Source organism: Leptodactylus fuscus, unplaced genomic scaffold (genome assembly GCF_031893055.1).
Source record: "Leptodactylus fuscus isolate aLepFus1 unplaced genomic scaffold, aLepFus1.hap2 HAP2_SCAFFOLD_315, whole genome shotgun sequence".
Classification (NCBI taxonomy): Eukaryota; Metazoa; Chordata; class Amphibia; order Anura; family Leptodactylidae; genus Leptodactylus; species Leptodactylus fuscus.
The window spans coordinates 32,170-53,942 of record NW_027440338.1 but is presented as its reverse complement, the minus strand read 5'-3'; the positions used below and the strand labels follow the sequence as shown (position 1 = coordinate 53,942).

The window sequence follows — 21,773 nt, the reverse complement described above, 5'->3', positions numbered from 1 at the left end:
CTCCAGCAGGCTCATGCACCAGCACAGCAGCTACAGCAGGCTCATGCACCAGCACAGCAGCTCCAGCAGGCTCATACACAGAGCACAGCAGCTCCAGCAGGCTCATACACAGAGCACAGCAGCTCCAGCAGGCTCATACACAGAGCACAGCAGCTCCAGCAGGTTCATGCACCAGCACAAGAACAAAAAACACAGCTCGGCAAATACAGGTCTAATAATAATAACAACAAAAACTCAGAAATTTCACCGCCTAGGCACAGCCCATATATAACTGTGTTTTGTCTTGTTAGTCTGGGGGTCCAGTGTTGCTGCACAAACTCTGTGCTATATACACATTCCCCATCAGTCTGTACCATTACACTACCATAGGTGGTGCTGCTGTGCCATAAGCATCTGACTGAACTAGACCTTCAGGGTGCATTGTCCTAGCAGATTAGTTCAATAGTTCATTGTGTTTAGCGGTACCTTGATATATTCCTCAGGCACAGGACTGCTTCCAGCCATATACCACATCAGCTGATTGGTGTGAATAGTATCAAATATCTGGAGGTCGCGGACAACTCCTTTAATCATTCTGGCATATCTTGGAGGTGATTGTGCCAGGAATATAAGCCACATGGGCTGGAATAGGATTCAGACATAACTTGGCCAGTTTTTTGTGACTGTTGTCATGAATTGTACTCCAGAAAACCTGCATATAAGGCGTGATAAATCAGAGTATTGTCCATTGTACAATACATGGGGGCAAAAAAACCCCCAAAAAGACAGAAACATCTCGACCTGGCTGAGACCAACCACTGACCATTCCATGATGGGAACCACATCTGCCTCAAGAAAGCTGAAACTGAAGTTACTCCATAAACCTTCTGTTCACTTGGGTTATGTTACTTACAATTTCCCATTATCCTATAAGTCTGTCATATATGATGGGTGTAAATATGGACCAACCACCAAATGAGTCACTGACCTCTCTATACACTCAAAAATGTCTCCCGGCTCTGTCTGTCTCATCCAAAGAGGAACTATCAAAGGCAAGAACTTTCCCGTCTGTTATGACAATTACAATCGGTCTACGTTGTCTGATATGACGCGGGATATATCATAGAAGATTCCGGGGGGGCGGCTGGTTGGAGGGAAGGAGGTTTTCTACCCCATGAAATTTAGATAATGCAAGAGGCTAAGTATGTAAGAACTGAATACAGAGAGGAGAAATATATAGATGAATATGGGGTTGCCTAAATTTGTGTATATAGCTGCCTCATGAATGTAGGGGAAAGGAGGATTGCAATGATGGATCTCAACCCGCCCGATTCTGCCAAGGATATCTGAGGGCAGAGGTATCTGATCCCTACTGGAATCACAAAACCAAGCCAAGTGTGCATGTGCAGGTCAGAAGGAACTATCTGGGGTGGACGGGCACCCGTATTAAAGGGATCTCTATGAATTACTCTGTTACTTCTGCTACATGGAGGTCTATAAATCTAGAATCAACAGAAGGGGAGAAAACCGAGCCGACCCTAGTGTAGTATTTACAGCTTCCTTTGGTAGAAAGGTGAGCAGAAGTAAAGACTCTCACCTGGTGGGGTTGTGTAAGACACAACCACCGTTTAGACAAATCACAGACAACGCATGAGCAGCAGCTGGTGGATGACGTCCCGAAGACGTGGAGGCAGAAGAAAAGCAGACCAGCCTGCTGGAACAGCCGGGCCACAAAGGATTAACAGCGCTCGCTCGATGTGGTGTAATATAAGCTTTATTGCACAATGCGTTTCGAGCCCTACACGGCTCTTTCTCAAGTGCACAACATTGACATCATGCTCTGGAGTTCAGGGACAAAACTGGTCAGCTTTCCTGCTCCCAGAAGATGTAGTGGACGACAAGGACATGGTGGTGGAAGATGCGGTGCTGAGGCTCATCGCCTCTATTTAGTTCCCTTATTAGACAGTGAGCCGGTTGTGCAGCAGATCTACTGTATGGATGTGCTGCTCTCTGCCCATATGGACAGCCAGGTGCCCTCAACAAACATGGCCGGAAGTTTTTGTCCCCTAGCTAAGCATGGCCCCCGGGAACCTATCAGAATCGCCAAGAGTTCTAGCTTCCTCCGTTCAGTTAATAAATCCAGAATCGTCTTCACTCTCTCACGGTAGAAATTTCTCAGATAAAACATTGTTCTTTTTTAATTTTCATAAACAAAAGACACAACAGCACAAATCTGCAATAAGACAATACTGCACAGTATATACTACGAGTGAGATACAGACAGGAGAATTTATAATACTCGGCTGCAGGAAATTGCCAGGCCATTTTGTGTCACCTGGAGAAGCCGTCTATCCTCGCACGTCAGTCGTTTCGTGGACACACCCAATGCATAAAGCTGAATGGGGGCCTTAGGGAGTCCATACTGTGATGAACGAGAAGGGGAACCCAACTAGCTGTGACTATTGGGTGGAGGACTGCTCTGACAACCAAAGAAGGCGACAAAACATGCTGTACCTGACAACTAGGTGGGGGCTGGTGGGGTTGAGTTTTGCTGTGACTATTGGAAGGAAGGGCGTGATGGCTCTGCTGGGGTCATGTCTGGAAAGGATAAAGACTTGAGTGACACTCAAGGCGTGGATGGGGCTGCTGTGTTATGGAGGATGCTGCTGATAACTAGGGACCTGCTGTAAATACTAGGGGTGTTCTGAAGGAGGTTTTGGGTATGGCCAACTATTCCTCCTGTAAGTACAAGTGGTCAGGACAGTCACAATCTTTACTACGAGAGCTAGAGAGTCACTGCTCTGACTACAAAGGAGCTTTGTTCTGACTATTGGGGAAGAAGTCACAACTAAGGCCAAAACTGGATGGAGACCGAAAATCAATAAGGACCACTGCGCTCGACCAATTATTCAAACAGTGCTTTAATTCCGAAAGTAGAACACAACGCGTTTCGGGCCTATGCCCTTTTTCAAGTGCAACAACTTGTCTCACGTCGGACTGGATGCTTCACCTGGTTCCAGGATTCACCATCAAAGTCTAACTTGTACTCTGGCCACTATTGTCCATATCAACCTGGAACAGCCGGTGATCTGTAGACGTTGAGGCATCATCCATCTTTCTGGCCGTTGTGGTAAATGAATCTTTGAACATGGATTGGTTGGACACACGTGCCGGCACCAGTCTCGTCCATCTTGTAGGTGTTCTGTCCTTTTTCTAAAGTCAATGTCTTCGTCTTGGGACATACACGCCATTGTATTGGTTGTGGATTTTCCTGTCCATCTGATAAGGGTTCAATCTTCAGTCTCTTTGCTGGCGGGAGACCACTGTGATTCACGAGGTCACCTTTAGGTTTCCATCCATGGAAAATTGTTGGAAGGGCATCTTTACGCAATACTAGTTTCTTGCCTTCCCAAACATAACTCTGAGGCGAGAAATGGACGGAGCAAATGCGGAAAATATTCCTTTTCCTGGTTTCCAGGACACGCTGAGCAAAGGTGTCAAGATCCCCCAAATCCTTGCCTATCTGCTGAAGCCATAGCTTAATTCTCTCCAAGGTGTTAGGAAAGCCATGCAAGGTGACGCCGGTACGACTGTTCCTGCGACTGGTGTTTGGACAGGCTTTGACAATGCATTTCGTCATTGTGGTTTACCTGCAAACACAAGACAAAAGTAGTTGATGTCTCCATCATCTAAATTAGAGGTCCCAATATTAACCCTTTTTTCATGATCATCTTTAACTTAAGACACATGGCTCCACATCAGACACATGATTGCTGCCACCACTGACCAGGATTGGGAGGATTGTCTGGAGAGCCAGTGCTGGATTGTCTTAGCTTTGCACCTATTTACAATGGATATTTTAGCCTCTACTGTCTGGTGTCTCTTGACACTTAGGAAATGACCACTGGTACAGTCACTAACCTCAGCTAATGATAGTCCTGAAATTAGAGGATCTTTACTGCTTCTGCCTGACCATGACTGTCGGCCATTTTTGAAGGTGATAGAGTTGGGTTGTGGGAAAATAGAGGCGTCAGAGTCGGTGTTGTGGTACTGACTCCCTGTTCAGCAGAGCCACGTTCGCACCAGTAAAGCCACTGGACAAAGCCACGTGAATCATCCTAATGTCAGCTGCAGACACTGGACAGCCATAACGCAGCCATCTGATTGGTGATAGGATTTTTAGTATGAACAAGCCCACCATTAAGAACTAAACTGCCTGACCTGACTTTAGGTCAGAGATACATCTGACAGCCGGGACCCGCAACGATCAGCTGCTTTATGAGGCTATGGCTTCTTCATATGTCACAGGTTCCTATCCTGTGGCCGCTGACCGGACTCTGTGGTTACCTGCAATGCAGGACTTCTGGCCGCGTCGGCCACCCCAAGGTCTAATTGCTTATCAAATATTTCATCTCAGCCAAGATGGCGTAATACTGTGACCTGTATGAGAAGAGTGCTCAAGAGCAGACGTGGACATAGAGACGAGGTAAGAGAGTGCTCGCGCATAGGAAGGTCTGGCTGTACCTCATAGGGTTGTGTTAGACATATAGGAAATTACAGGCAGCCGCGGGACTTCTGTCTGCCATGACGTCACGTTCCAGGCGGGGTGAAGGTTTCACAGTAGTCCGCAAACACATGACGCGTTCTGAGGTTGGTCCCTTTTATCTGGGTTGGGTCATACATACACTTGATAACAGGGACCGACCCCGAAATGCGTTGTCTGTTTGGACATTAATAAAGACTTACCATCTGTTCAGCGTGGGCTACCTTCTGGGGGGTTTTGGAGAATTCAACCCCTCGTTGCATAGAAAGTTTTACAGGCTGGCGTCCAAGAGGAACGAGGGCTGAGAAGTCGCCAGGCCACACCATGAGGCGGACAGCCAGGGTCAGGCCGAGAAGATTCTAGAGACAAATCTACTAATTGATCCCTATGACAGCAAACAAAACATCTAATTAAAGAATATTAATGGAATTAAGAAGAATTCATTTTAAACTGTTTTTCCAGACTCCAACCAAAATTGATCCCTGGTAGAAAGAGCTCCATGAAAGCACAACAATGCTATGTGAAAGCTCCGCCCCCTAGGATGCCACACCCATTATTGAGGCATGACACACCCCCTTGTCTGATTTGGGCCTGTTGTTTGTGAAGTGTCCGGCACGTCGTGTATAGTGTGACGGGGGTCTGGTGGAGACAACGATGGCCCATGAGATTAGACGCCAGGAGGTCACTTCTCTAGAACGTTCCAGCCATGACTGGAGCCACCATAGTGTTATAGCAGATCCCAATGACTTATAATGGCGTCTGTGGTGTCCCATCGTACAATGCGGTGTACGGCGCACGTGACTGACTCCACGGCCATGACTGGAGCCACCATAGTGTTATAGCAGATCCCAATGACTTATAATGGCGTCTGTGGTGTCCCATCGTACAATGCGGTGTACGGCGCACGTGACTGACTCCGCGGCCATGACGCACATTCAACACAATAATCGTTAGTGGCAGCGAAGTGGGCGGGACTTTGATTTATGCGTTGTCATGGCATTTATGTATAGACACAGCTGGAGCTCCACACTGCAGGGCACACAATATGGCGGCCACCTCAGCTATCCCCGGGTTACCGTCTCACTCTCGGCCCCGCCTCCTCCTTCTCCATTTCTCCGTTCAGTGTATGCGCGTGACGTCACGGTGAGGAATCGTCACGTGATCACTTTTATCGATCACGTGACAGGTGGCGCGCGAACGAGCGTGCGGGTACAAGAGACCAGGCCATGCTCGGTTACCATAGTGACCTCTCCACCTGCGCATTGATTACTCTGCGCCGGATATGACGTAGCTGATGCTGGAACGCACGTTGTTCGCAATTCCTGGAAGGTGTGGAACGCAAACAGGAAGTCTGGGCTAGGGGGAGAGGGGAGGACTTCCGGGGGATAGAATGGCTGCGCTGGGACAAGGCAGAGAGCGGGTCTGTCCTGATTTCTTCCTTTCTTACCTTATTACCCACAATGCTCCAGTCCTCGCCCCTCCCCATGTCACAGCCACTCTGTCATTACCATCATATCTTCCTATCACATGCCTTCATCCCCCTGTAAGCACCCCCTCATGGTATATGAAGCGCCATACCACGTCACCTACTCTATCGTACTGGTATAACCCTGCCCTGCGCAAATAATACCGTACCCCCCAATATAACACTATACAGACCGTACTAACCCCAAATAATACCGTACCCCCCAATATAACACTATACAGACCGTACTACCCCCAAATAATACCGTACCCCCCAATATAACACTATACAGACCGTACTACCCCCAAATAATACCATACCCCCCCCCCAATATAACACTATACAGACCGTACTAACCCCAAATAATACCGTACCCCCCAATATAACACTATACAGACCGTACTACCCCCAAATAATACCATACCCCCCCCCCAATATAACACTATACAGACCGTACTACCCCCAAATAATACCGTACCCCCCCCAATATAACACTATACAGACCGTACTACCCCCAAATAATACCGTACCCCCCAATGTAACACTATACAGACCGTACTAACCCCAAATAATACCGTACCCCCCAATGTAACACTATACAGACCGTACTACCCCCAAATAATACCGTACCCCCCAATATAACACTATACAGACCGTACTGCCCCCAAATAATACCATACCCCCCAATATAACACTATACAGATCGTACTACCCCCAAATAATACCATACCCCCCAATATAACACTATACAGACCGTACTAACCCCAAATAATACCGTACCCCCCCAATATAACACTATACAGACCGTACTGCCCCCAAATAATACCATACCCCCCAATATAACACTATACAGACCGTACTACCCCCAAATAATACCGTACCCCCCCAATATAACACTATACAGACCGTACTAACCCCAAATAATACCGTACCCCCCCCAATATAACACTATACAGACCGTACTACCCCCAAATAATACCGTACCCCCCCCCAATATAACACTATACAGACCGTACTAACCCCAAATAATACCGTACCCCCCAATGTAACACTATACAGACCGTACTACCCCCAAATAATACCGTACCCCCCAATATAACACTATACAGACCGTACTGCCCCCAAATAATACCGTACCCCCCAATGTAACACTATACAGACCGTACTACCCCCAAATAATACCATACCCCCCAATATAACACTATACAGACCGTACTAACCCCAAATAATACCGTACCCCCCCAATATAACACTATACAGACCGTACTGCCCCCAAATAATACCATACCCCCCAATATAACACTATACAGACCGTACTACCCCCAAATAATACCATACCCCCCAATATAACACTATACAGATCGTACTACCCCCAAATAATACCATACCCCCCAATATAACACTATACAGACCGTACTAACCCCAAATAATACCGTACCCCCCAATATAACACTATACAGACCGTACTAACCCCAAATAATACCATACCCCACAATATAACACTATACAGACCGTACTAACCCCAAATAATACCATACCCCCCAATATAACACTATACAGACCGTACTACCCCCAAATAATACCGTACCCCCCCAATATAACACTATACAGACCGTACTAACCCCAAATAATACCGTACCCCCCCAATATAACACTATACAGACCGTACTAACCCCAAATAATACCGTACCCCCCAATATAACACTATACAGACCGTACTAACCCCAAATAATACCATACCCCACAATATAACACTATACAGACCGTACTAACCCCAAATAATACCATACCCCCCCAATATAACACTATACAGACCGTACTACCCCCAAATAATACCATACCCCCCCCAATATAACACTATACAGACCGTACTAACCCCAAATAATACCGTACCCCCCAATGTAACACTATACAGACCGTACTAACCCCAAATAATACCATACCCCCCAATATAACACTATACAGACCGTACTAACCCCAAATAATACCGTACCCCCCAATGTAACACTATACAGACCGTACTGCCCCCAAATAATACCATACCCCCCAATATAACACTATACAGACCGTACTGCCCCCAAATAATACCATACCCCCCAATATAACACTATACAGATCGTACTACCCCCAAATAATACCATACCCCCCAATATAACACTATACAGACCGTACTAACCCCAAATAATACCATACCCCCCCCCAATATAACACTATACAGACCGTACTACCCCCAAATAATACCATACCCCCCCAATATAACACTATACAGACCGTACTGCCCCCAAATAATACCATACCCCCCAATATAACACTATACAGACCGTACTGCCCCCAAATAATACCATACCCCCCAATATAACACTATACAGACCGTACTACCCCCAAATAATACCATACCCCACAATATAACACTATACAGACCGTACTACCCCCAAATAATACCATACCCCCCCAATATAACACTATACAGACCGTACTACCCCCAAATAATACCGTACCCCCCCCCAATATAACACTATACAGACCGTACTAACCCCAAATAATACCGTACCCCCCAATGTAACACTATACAGACCGTACTACCCCCAAATAATACCATACCCCCCCAATATAACACTATACAGACCATACTACCCCCAAATAATACCGTACCCCCTCCCAATATAACACTATACAGACCGTACTAACCCCAAATAATACCATACCCCCCAATATAACACTATACAGACCGTACTAACCCCAAATAATACCGTACCCCCCAATATAACACTATACAGACCGTACTAACCCCAAATAATACCATACCCCCCAATATAACACTATACAGACCGTACTACCCCCAAATAATACCATACCCCACCAATATAACACTATACAGACCGTACTACCCCCAAATAATACCGTACCCCCCCAATATAACACTATACAGACCGTACTAACCCCAAATAATACCGTACCCCCCAATATAACACTATTCAGACCGTACTGCCCCCAAATAATACCATACCCCACAATATAACACTATACAGACCGTACTACCCCCAAATAATACCGTACCCCCCAATATAACACTATACAGACCGTACTACCCCCAAATAATACCGTACCCCCCAATATAACACTATACAGACCGTACTACCCCCAAATAATACCGTACCCCCCAATATAACACTATTCAGACCGTACTGCCCCCAAATAATACCATACCCCCCCAATATAACACTATACAGACCGTACTAACCCCAAATAATACCGTACCCCCCCAATATAACACTATACAGACCGTACTACCCCCAAATAATACCATACCCCTCAATATAACACTATACAGACCGTACTAACCCCAAATAATACCATACCCCCCAATATAACACTATACAGACCGTACTAACCCCAAATAATACCATACCCCCCCCAATATAACACTATACAGACCGTACTAACCCCAAATAATACCGTACCCCCCAATGTAACACTATACAGACCGTACTAACCCCAAATAATACCATACCCCCCCCAATATAACACTATACAGACCGTACTAACCCCAAATAATACCATACCCCCCCCAATATAACACTATAAAGACCGTACTAACCCCAAATAATACCGTACCCCCCCCAATATAACACTATACAGACCGTACTGCCCCCAAATAATACCGTACCCCCCAATATAACACTATACAGACCGTACTACCCCCAAATAATACCATACCCCCCAATATAACACTATACAGACCGTACTACCCCCAAATAATACCATACCCCCCAATATAACACTATACAGATCGTACTACCCCCAAATAATACCATACCCCCCAATATAACACTATACAGACCGTACTAACCCCAAATAATACCGTACCCCCCAATGTAACACTATACAGACCGTACTGCCCCCAAATAATACCATACCCCCCAATATAACACTATACAGACCGTACTGCCCCCAAATAATACCATACCCCCCAATATAACACTATACAGACCGTACTGCCCCCAAATAATACCATACCCCCCAATATAACACTATACAGACCGTACTAACCCCAAATAATACCATACCCCCCCCCAATATAACACTATACAGACCGTACTACCCCCAAATAATACCATACCCCCCCAATATAACACTATACAGACCGTACTGCCCCCAAATAATACCATACCCCCCAATATAACACTATACAGACCGTACTAACCCCAAATAATACCATACCCCCCCCCAATATAACACTATACAGACCGTACTACCCCCAAATAATACCATACCCCCCAATATAACACTATACAGACCGTACTAACCCCAAATAATACCGTACCCCCCAATGTAACACTATACAGACCGTACTGCCCCCAAATAATACCATACCCCCCAATATAACACTATACAGACCGTACTGCCCCCAAATAATACCATACCCCCCAATATAACACTATACAGACCGTACTAACCCCAAATAATACCATACCCCCCCCCAATATAACACTATACAGACCGTACTACCCCCAAATAATACCATACCCCCCCAATATAACACTATACAGACCGTACTACCCCCAAATAATACCATACCCCCCCAATATAACACTATACAGACCGTACTGCCCCCAAATAATACCGTACCCCCCAATATAACACTATACAGACCGTACTAACCCCAAATAATACCATACCCCCCCCAATATAACACTATACAGACCGTACTAACCCCAAATAATACCGTACCCCCCCCAATATAACACTATACAGACCGTACTAACCCCAAATAATACCGTACCCCCCAATATAACACTATACAGACCGTACTAACCCCAAATAATACCGTACCCCCCCAATATAACACTATACAGACCGTACTAACCCCAAATAATACCGTACCCCCCAATGTAACACTATACAGACCGTACTGCCCCCAAATAATACCATACCCCCCAATATAACACTATACAGACCGTACTACCCCCAAATAATACCATACCCCCCAATATAACACTATACAGATCGTACTACCCCCAAATAATACCATACCCCCCAATATAACACTATACAGACCGTACTAACCCCAAATAATACCGTACCCCCCAATATAACACTATACAGACCGTACTAACCCCAAATAATACCATACCCCACAATATAACACTATACAGACCGTACTAACCCCAAATAATACCATACCCCCCAATATAACACTATACAGACCGTACTACCCCCAAATAATACCGTACCCCCCCAATATAACACTATACAGACCGTACTAACCCCAAATAATACCGTACCCCCCCAATATAACACTATACAGACCGTACTAACCCCAAATAATACCGTACCCCCCAATATAACACTATACAGACCGTACTAACCCCAAATAATACCATACCCCACAATATAACACTATACAGACCGTACTAACCCCAAATAATACCATACCCCCCCAATATAACACTATACAGACCGTACTACCCCCAAATAATACCATACCCCCCCCAATATAACACTATACAGACCGTACTAACCCCAAATAATACCGTACCCCCCAATGTAACACTATACAGACCGTACTAACCCCAAATAATACCATACCCCCCAATATAACACTATACAGACCGTACTAACCCCAAATAATACCGTACCCCCCAATGTAACACTATACAGACCGTACTGCCCCCAAATAATACCATACCCCCCAATATAACACTATACAGACCGTACTGCCCCCAAATAATACCATACCCCCCAATATAACACTATACAGATCGTACTACCCCCAAATAATACCATACCCCCCAATATAACACTATACAGACCGTACTAACCCCAAATAATACCATACCCCCCCCCAATATAACACTATACAGACCGTACTACCCCCAAATAATACCATACCCCCCCAATATAACACTATACAGACCGTACTGCCCCCAAATAATACCATACCCCCCAATATAACACTATACAGACCGTACTGCCCCCAAATAATACCATACCCCCCAATATAACACTATACAGACCGTACTACCCCCAAATAATACCATACCCCACAATATAACACTATACAGACCGTACTACCCCCAAATAATACCATACCCCCCCAATATAACACTATACAGACCGTACTACCCCCAAATAATACCGTACCCCCCCCAATATAACACTATACAGACCGTACTAACCCCAAATAATACCGTACCCCCCAATGTAACACTATACAGACCGTACTACCCCCAAATAATACCATACCCCCCCAATATAACACTATACAGACCATACTACCCCCAAATAATACCGTACCCCCTCCCAATATAACACTATACAGACCGTACTAACCCCAAATAATACCATACCCCCCAATATAACACTATACAGACCGTACTAACCCCAAATAATACCGTACCCCCCAATATAACACTATACAGACCGTACTAACCCCAAATAATACCATACCCCCCAATATAACACTATACAGACCGTACTACCCCCAAATAATACCATACCCCACCAATATAACACTATACAGACCGTACTACCCCCAAATAATACCGTACCCCCCCAATATAACACTATACAGACCGTACTAACCCCAAATAATACCGTACCCCCCAATATAACACTATTCAGACCGTACTGCCCCCAAATAATACCATACCCCACAATATAACACTATACAGACCGTACTACCCCCAAATAATACCGTACCCCCCAATATAACACTATACAGACCGTACTACCCCCAAATAATACCGTACCCCCCAATATAACACTATACAGACCGTACTACCCCCAAATAATACCGTACCCCCCAATATAACACTATTCAGACCGTACTGCCCCCAAATAATACCATACCCCCCCAATATAACACTATACAGACCGTACTAACCCCAAATAATACCGTACCCCCCAATATAACACTATACAGACCGTACTAACCCCAAATAATACCATACCCCCCAATATAACACTATACAGACCGTACTAACCCCAAATAATACCATACCCCCCCCAATATAACACTATACAGACCGTACTAACCCCAAATAATACCGTACCCCCCAATGTAACACTATACAGACCGTACTAACCCCAAATAATACCATACCCCCCCCAATATAACACTATACAGACCGTACTAACCCCAAATAATACCATACCCCCCCCAATATAACACTATACAGACCGTACTAACCCCAAATAATACCGTACCCCCCCCAATATAACACTATACAGACCGTACTGCCCCCAAATAATACCGTACCCCCCAATATAACACTATACAGACCGTACTACCCCCAAATAATACCATACCCCCCAATATAACACTATACAGACCGTACTGCCCCCAAATAATACCATACCCCCCAATATAACACTATACAGACCGTACTAACCCCAAATAATACCGTACCCCCCAATGTAACACTATACAGACCGTACTGCCCCCAAATAATACCATACCCCCCAATATAACACTATACAGACCGTACTGCCCCCAAATAATACCATACCCCCCAATATAACACTATACAGACCGTACTAACCCCAAATAATACCATACCCCCCCCCAATATAACACTATACAGACCGTACTACCCCCAAATAATACCATACCCCCCCAATATAACACTATACAGACCGTACTACCCCCAAATAATACCATACCCCCCCAATATAACACTATACAGACCGTACTGCCCCCAAATAATACCGTACCCCCCAATATAACACTATACAGACCGTACTAACCCCAAATAATACCATACCCCCCCCAATATAACACTATACAGACCGTACTAACCCCAAATAATACCGTACCCCCCCCAATATAACACTATACAGACCGTACTAACCCCAAATAATACCGTACCCCCCAATATAACACTATACAGACCGTACTAACCCCAAATAATACCGTACCCCCCCAATATAACACTATACAGACCGTACTAACCCCAAATAATACCGTACCCCCCCCAATATAACACTATTCAGACCGTACTGCCCCCAAATAATACCGTACCCCCCCCAATATAACACTATACAGACCGTACTAACCCCAAATTGTCACGGGATGGTTAGAGTCTATACTATAGGCAATGTGTAATATATATTTCATGTGGAATGTATTCTCTAACCTGTTGTAAACATCAGTGTGTAGTTGGCTGATTGGGGTCTAGTGTGTTAGCACATTGTATGCAAATCCCTCTAACTAGTGAGGACCAGTGAGGACAATGGGTGGAGATAATCTGATCAGTGTCTCCAAGAAGATGTTGGACTGTGCATTGTTCAAAAGAGACAGGGAGTCTGCTCTCCTTGGCATAGGTGAGGGGGGAAGGATCTGTGACTCAGCCCTTCCCACCCACAGATATAGGTGTAACAGTCTTAGTATATAGTATATAGCTAGCAGTTAGTATGTGTTAGCCGGCCTGTGCACAGCTCTGCAGAGAGCCAGGATTTAGTTACAGGACCAAGGAACCAAAGCTATCATTGGATTGTGACTTCTGTGGACTTATTGTTGTTACGGTTGATGTGACCGCTGCCGGCTACTAACTTTGTGGATTACAATAAATTGCTGTTGTCTCCCGACCTCTTGCGTCCGTGTTGATTCAAAAGACCATCCGGAGGAAGACGTATACCTTTGCTCCGTGACAACTGGTTGGCAGCGGTGGGATCAACAGAGGACAGCGAGATGGACTACAGCAGCCCAGCGATTAATGGAGCCACAACCTCAGAATACAGGAACTGGACTATGGCAAGTCTACAAGTAAGGGCCCGGGAACTAAACCTGAGTTACCAGGGAAGAACGAAAGATCAACTGATCGAGGCACTGGAGGAGATGACCCTGCAAAGCGACCATGAGGAGGGCTGCCCCCAGGAGACAGTAGAGATACGGGAGTGGCAGGTACAGACCCAAAAGAGCAGATGGGTTGTTTTGTATGAGGAGGAATTGGCAGTGCTGGGGCTAGAAGCAACTGCAGAGCAAAGGAGTAGAGCATTACAGAGGGCTCAGGAAACGGAGAAGGAGGAACAGAGAATGGCGCATGAAAAGGAAAGAATGGCGCATGAAATGCGAATGGCTGAGATAACTACGCGGAATTATAATCAAACGTCGACCCCCAGCCCAACAGTGAGAGAACCACCATATGTCTCCCATAAACACTTCAAGACCTTTGATGAAGCGGCTGGGGATGTTGATGGATATTTTCAGGACTTCGAACACCAGTGCCACCTGATGGAAGTCCCAGAGAAGGATTGGGTCCGGTATCTGGTGGGGCACCTACGAGATGGGGCTGCGGAAGCTCTCAGAGCCATGGACCCTAGTGATCAGCGGGACTATGAGGCCATTAAAAGAGCGGTGCAGAAGTATTATGCAGTCACTCCAGAGACCTACCGAGTTCAGTTCCGCTCTTTGTCTTACAATGGGGGAAGCTCCTTCCACATGTTCGCCCACAAGTTGAAGCAAGCATGCAAGCGCTGGCTAGAAGGAGAGGAGGCTGTCACAGTCGATAAGATCCTCCAAGTCATACTTAAGGAACAGTTCTTTTCCCAGTGCCCCGCTGAGATCCGTGAGTGGGTGCTGGAACGGAACCCAGCCACAGTGGAGCAAGCTGCTTCCCTTGCAGATGAGGGCCTGACCATCAAGCCGCAGTGGAAGAGGTTGTTTGCAGAGGAGCGGAAAACTACCACAGTCTGCCAGACACCCTTCAGCCAGCCACCCACCTTTCGTGTCCGGCCTCAGGATTACAATTCCCCCTCTACCCCTGCCCCAGCCCATCGGCCTCCAGCTATGAACAACCCTGTCCCTAGACAACGACCTACTGGAAGAATGCTAGAGCGCAGATGTTTTGGGTGCGGGCGGCCTGGACATTTGCAAGCTAGTTGCCCTGTTAACATGGGGGCACGGGCCACCGTGGCATCCCGGCCTATTCACTACCTGGGAACCACCCCTAGGACAGAAAGTTTGGCCCCATTTCCAGATGACTCCATGAATGACCCATCTGTTCCACCTCCAGGGGTCTATGGGATTCAGCCTTCTGCCACACATCCCGCAAACCCTCAGCGGAAGCACTTGCAGGAGGTCCTACTGGATGGCCGAACAGTTGTTGGATTCCGGGACTCGGGAGCTTTCCTAACGGTAGCGGACCCCCGAGTGGTTCGACCCGAGGCCCTAGAGGAGGGCCCTGGCATTTCTATCGAGTTGGCAGGAGGTACTCGGAGACGTATTCCTAAAGCTACCGTGGAACTCGACTATGGTTATGGACCAAAACGATGCACAATTGGTGTGATGAGCGGGCTGCCGGCCGATGTTCTGTTAGGCAACGATGTTGGAAATCTACAGTGCCACTTTGTGGGAGCAGTGACCCGAAGCCAAGCTCAGGGAGAAGCCAACATGGATCCACCGGATTTTCTGCCAGATGCCAGCCCTTCAACCCTACAACTTTACCATTCAGTACCGCCGAGGGAACCAACACCAGAACACAGATGGGTTATCCCGGCAGGAGGACATATGAGCTATAGAGACTGATGTGCATTCCCCAATTTACCTGTGTAGGCCAATTGTGTCATGCACATGTTTTGAGAGGGGGAGGGGTTGTCACGGGATGGTTAGAGTCTATACTATAGGCCATGTGTAATATATATTTCATGTGGAATGTATTCTCTAGCCTGTTATATACATCAATGTGTAGTTGGCTGATTGGGGTCTAGTGTGTTAGCACATTGTATGCAAATACCTCTAACTAGTGAGGACAATGGGTGGAGATAATCTGATCAGTGTCTCCAAGAAGATGTTGGATGGTGCATTGTCCATAGTAGACAGGGAGTCTGCTCTCCTTGGTATAGGTGAGGGGGGAAGGATCTGTGACTCAGCCCTTCCCCCCACAGATATAGGTGTAACAGTCTTAGTATATAGTATATAGCTAGCAGTTAGTATATGTTAGCCGGCCTGTGCACAGCTCTGCAGAGAGCCAGGATTTAGTTACAGGACCAAGGAGCCAAAGCTATCATTGGATTGTGACTTCTGTGGACTTATTGTTATTACGGTTGATGTGACCGCCGCCGGCTAATAACTTTGTGGATTACAATAAATTGCTGTTGTCTCCCGACTTCTTGCGTCCGTGTTGATTCAAAAGACCATCCGGAGGAAGACGTATACCTTTGCTCCGTGACAATACCCATTAAGCCCATCATGGAAAGCCACACCCCTAAAGCCCATTGATGGAAAGCCACACCCCTTAAGCCCACTGATGGAAAGCTACACCCCTTAAGCCCACTGATGGAAAGCCACACCCCTTAAGCCCATTGATGGAAAGCCACACCCCTTAAGCCCACTGATGGAAAGCCACACCCCTTAAGCCCACTGATGGAAAGCCACACCCCTTAAGCCCACTGATGGAAAGCCACACCCCTTAAGCCCACTGATGGAAAGCCACACCCCTTAAGCCCACTGATGGAAAGCCACACCCCTAAAGCCCATTGATGGAAAGCCACACCCCTTAAGCCCACTGATGGAAAGCCACACCCCTAAAGCCCATTGATGGAAAGCCACACCCCTTAAGCCCACTGATGGAAAGCCACACCCCTTAAGCCCACTGATGGAAAGCCACACCCATTAAGCCCATCATGGAAAGCCACACCCCTTAAGCCCACTGATGGAAAGCCACGCCCCTTAAGCCCACTGATGGAAAGCCACACCCCTTAAGCCCTTTTCTCTTCATTTAAAGGGATGATTTTTACAAGAATGGAGCAGTGATCCTGAGTAACAAATTCATCATTGTAATCTGTGCTGACAGTCCTACAAGGTAGTGGGATTCATTTATATCTTCATTTTCTGCTCACACTCCCTTTAAATGGTAAAAGTTTCAAAAAACGATGGCAGAAATATTTTTTCCACCCCCAACAAAGCAAGGCCTGGTTCACATCTGCGTTGGGGGATTCCGTTGTCCTGCAGAAGCACTTTGTTCTCTCTGCATTTTTTTGTGCGGAAACCACGTGGACCCCTTTTTTATGCGAATTAGGTTTCTGTTCATGGGTCACCAAGCACCATGACTAACTCCCTGACCGGAAACCCATGCACAGATGTGAAGCCTTGGGCCTAATCCATAATGTCTACTTACCTCTAAGTGGTCCTGTTATGAACCCAACCCCCAGAAGGCAGGCTCGTAACCCCCAGATGGCAGGCTCGTATTATTATTATTTGGCTAACGTTATTCTTCTATGAAATGAGTTACTACAATGTAAAAAGAGATGTCATTGAAAAAATGTCCCAAAATACAGAAGTGAGAGATCCAGGAATAGTCTCCCTGCGGTATTGGAAAAAAAATGAAGAAAGGTGTTAGATGTTTTGTATAAACCTGCACAATCCAAATATGAATCATGTGGAGGCCGAATCTAGTGGTCGGTCTGTAAAATGTGAGAACATAACTGGGATCTATTTCTTCTTTTGTAGATTGTGACACGGACAACAAACCACCTGGAGGATTTCCTCGTATGACCTGCTTGGACTTCACCATCTCAAGACCAAGTGTTGTAAACTGTAAACAAAGACAGTCCAACAAACATGTAAGAAAGGAGGGTTTGTTACATAAGGAAAGCGACAACCGCCATCTTACACAACACAATACTGCCTATATAAAGGAAGAAGACCACCCCGACATTCACACCCCACATATGGATTCATTGGCTAGTGTGGAGGCAAATCCGGCAACCTCCGACATCACACCCACTGATCACACACAAGCAGCATATACGTCCGCTCAGATATATAGAGACTGCTTATCGGAAGAAGACATTGCTTCTGAAGAACATCCACAGCCATATCAGTCTGCTCAGATCAAAGAGGAATCAAATTCATGTGAAGAAGAAGAAAGCCTCACAGGCTCGGACTCGTATTCACCTAGACATGCTGGCCAAGCCAATGAGGAATCAGCATGTGAAGATACCCACAGAGACACGTGTTCAGATTATGGACATCAGCATTCACCTACCGACTTTAAGACAGAGTCAGACTCTGGTGAGGAAGGGAATGTCTCTGACAGCGAGATGCTCTCCACCACGGATTATATCCCCGTGATCATCAAAGAGGAGTCTGTCTCGTGCGATGAAGACAACCTCACGGATGGAGACCACCTCACGGATGGAGACCACCTCACGGATGGAGACCACCTCACGGATGGAGACCACCTCACGGATGGAGACCACCTCACGGATGGAGACAACCTCACGGATGGAGACTGTTATTTATCAGCAGGACACATTAACCCATATGATGGAGACTATCCTTGTCCTGGATGTGGTAAGGCCTTTAGTACAGCACTGGAACTAACAAGACACCAACCAGTTCACATGCGGGGGAAGCCATTCTCCTGCTCAGGGTGTGACAAATGTTTTAGCAGCACATCAGACCTGGCGAGACATGAGCGAATTCACACAGGAGAGAAACCCTTTCTATGTTACGAGTGTGGGAAAAGTTTTAGCAAAAAATCAGACGTTATCAGACACGAGAAGATCCACACGGGTGAAAAGCCATTCACCTGTCCAGAATGTGGGAAGAGCTTTAGCCGAGACTCCCACCTGATCAGACATCAAAGAATCCACACAGCGGAGCGCGACTTTACATGCTCCGAGTGCGGCAAAATCTTCTCCAGAGAATCCCAGCTCACCCGGCACTTACGAATTCATACGGGAGAAAAACCCTTCTCTTGTTCCCAGTGTGGAAAGTGTTTCCGCAAGAAATCCGATGTTGTCAGGCATGAGAAGATTCACACGGGGGAGAAGCCATTTGTATGTTCTGAATGTGGCAAGTGTTTCAGTCGGCATTCTCATCTTGTCATCCACCGACGGGTCCACACCGGAGAGAAGACGTTCTCCTGTTCGGAATGTGGCAAGTGTTTCACACAGTACTCCACCCTTATATCGCACCGCAGGATTCACACCGGTGAAAAACCTTTTTCTTGCACAGAGTGTGGAAAGTGCTTTGCCCAGAAAAGAGACTTGAACAAGCACATGACCCTTCACACCGGGGTGAAACCGTATCCGTGTTCGGAGTGTGGAAAGAGCTTTGTGTTGAAATATGAGCTAAGGAAGCATGTGAGAATCCACACGGAAGAGAAACACTTTGTCTGCTCCGAGTGCGGCAAGTGTTTCATCACAAAGTCTGACTTAGTGCGCCACCAGAGGATTCACACGGGAGAGAAGCCTTTTGCGTGTTCAGAATGCGGGAAGTGTTTCAGTAGACACACATATCTGGGCATCCATCAACGTATTCACACTGGGGAGAAGCCATTTGTTTGTACGGAGTGTGGCAAGTGTTTTAGTCAACGGACAGCCCTTGCAGCACACAGTAGGACTCACACGGGAGGACGGCCATTCGCATGCTCAGAGTGCGGCAAGTGTTTTAGCAAAAAATCTGATCTTCTCCGACATCAGAGAATCCACACAGGGGAGAAGCCATTTACATGCCCGGAGTGTGGTAAATCCTTCAGCCGTCACACCTATCTGATTATACACAAGAGGATCCACACGGGGGAGAAGCCTTTCCTGTGCTCAGAGTGTGGCAAGCACTTCACGTACAAGTCACATCTGGTCCGACATCAGAGGATTCATGTGGCAGAAGGGGCCTTCCCGTACTCGGAGTGTCCATAGCCATACGGCAATAACCGAACATATAACCATTACAGGGGATGTCCAGGACTGGGAAAACATGGCTGCTTTCTACCAGTGCCACACCTGTTCATGGGTTTATGGAACCAAGCTGTAATACCACACATATCCTACGCACAGGTGTGGCAGTGTTTTTACAAGTAGCCATCTTTTACTGTTCAGACACATCGAATGGGTTCTGTAAATAAAGTAATAGAGTTTTGTGTGGAAGGCCACGCCTACAGAAACATTACTACTTCCTGTTTGTGGATCAGATCATGGAGGAGCTAAAGACTTCAATTTGTGTCTTGTATTTGTGTCACGGGCCTACAGTGGTCTTAATAAACGTTGCGTCAGTTTCTATCCTGTTTGTTTATGGGAAGGGGGTCACGTGTGTCTTGAGAGATGTAAACTCTGTCTTCAGAAGAACAACTGACCTTCTATTTGGTGGGTTCTGTACAATGTTCCAGTCTCGTCTGACCGCTGTACTCAATAATAATGGTCGGTAATCTGCTGCTCAAGGAGGGGCAGGAGGACTCAGTATACAAAATCAATATACAGAAGATCCCGGCTGGAAGGCAATTCCCTGGGAGGTTTAGGAAATTCACCAGTATGCAGAACGGGCAGTGCGGTGGCTCAGTGGTCAGCTCTGTGGTGGCTCAGTGGTCAGCTCTGTAGTGGCTCAGTGGTCAGCTCTGTGGTGGCTCAGTGGTCAGCTCTGTGGTCAGCTTTGTGGTGGCTCAGTGGTCACCTCTGTGGTGGCTCAGTGGTCACCTCTGTGGTGGCTCAGTTGTCAGCTCTGGTGGCTCAGTGGTCAGCTCTGTGGTGGCTCAGTGGTCAGCTCTGTGGTGGCTCACTGGTCAGCTCTGTGCTGGCTCACTGGTCAGCTCTGTGAGCTGGGAGATCAGCAGGGGCAATCTGGAAGATCAGCAGGGGTAAATCAGGAGATCAGCAGGGGAAAACCAGGAGATCAGCAGGGATAAACCAGAAGATCAGCAGGGGTAAACATGGAGGTCAACCGGGGTAAATCGGGAGATCAGCAGGGGTAAACTGGGAGGTCAGCAGGGGTAAACCAGGAGATCAGCAGGGATAAACCAGAAGATCAGCAGGGGTAAACCTGGAGGTCAACCGGGGTAAATCGGG

The 21,773-nt window shown here is 46.6% G+C and overlaps 1 protein-coding gene and 1 long non-coding RNA gene across 3 annotated transcripts; one reads left to right on the top strand and one right to left on the bottom strand.

Annotated features, from left to right (window-relative positions):
* Nucleotides 1-2,884: 2,884 nt before the first annotated feature.
* LOC142187914 (uncharacterized) lies at nt 2,885-5,681 on the bottom strand. The gene is made up of 2 exons (XR_012712623.1): nt 5,599-5,681; nt 2,885-3,629 (listed from the first exon to the last, which is right to left on the bottom strand). It is a non-coding gene; the product is annotated as an uncharacterized LOC142187914 (long non-coding RNA).
* A 206-nt stretch (nt 5,682-5,887) lies between these two features.
* LOC142187915 (uncharacterized) lies at nt 5,888-20,979 on the top strand. 2 transcript variants are annotated; one of them, XM_075261723.1, is made up of 3 exons: nt 5,900-5,942; nt 17,714-17,791; nt 18,439-20,979. In XM_075261723.1, exon 3 carries the CDS (start codon nt 18,480-18,482, stop codon nt 20,631-20,633), a length of 2,154 nt encoding a protein of 717 aa, XP_075117824.1. In that variant the 5' UTR covers nt 5,900-5,942; nt 17,714-17,791; nt 18,439-18,479; the 3' UTR covers nt 20,634-20,979. The 2 variants fall into 2 exon arrangements, with proteins under 2 accessions (XP_075117823.1, XP_075117824.1); XM_075261722.1 differs by lacking the exon at nt 17,714-17,791 and having other exon boundaries at nt 5,888-5,942.
* Nucleotides 20,980-21,773: the final 794 nt, after the last annotated feature.

Bases quoted from the DNA above. Each gene is read 5' to 3' on its own strand.
- LOC142187915 (XM_075261722.1), top strand. From the start codon at position 18,480: ATGACCTGCTTGGACTTCACCATCTCAAGACCAAGTGTTGTAAACTGT.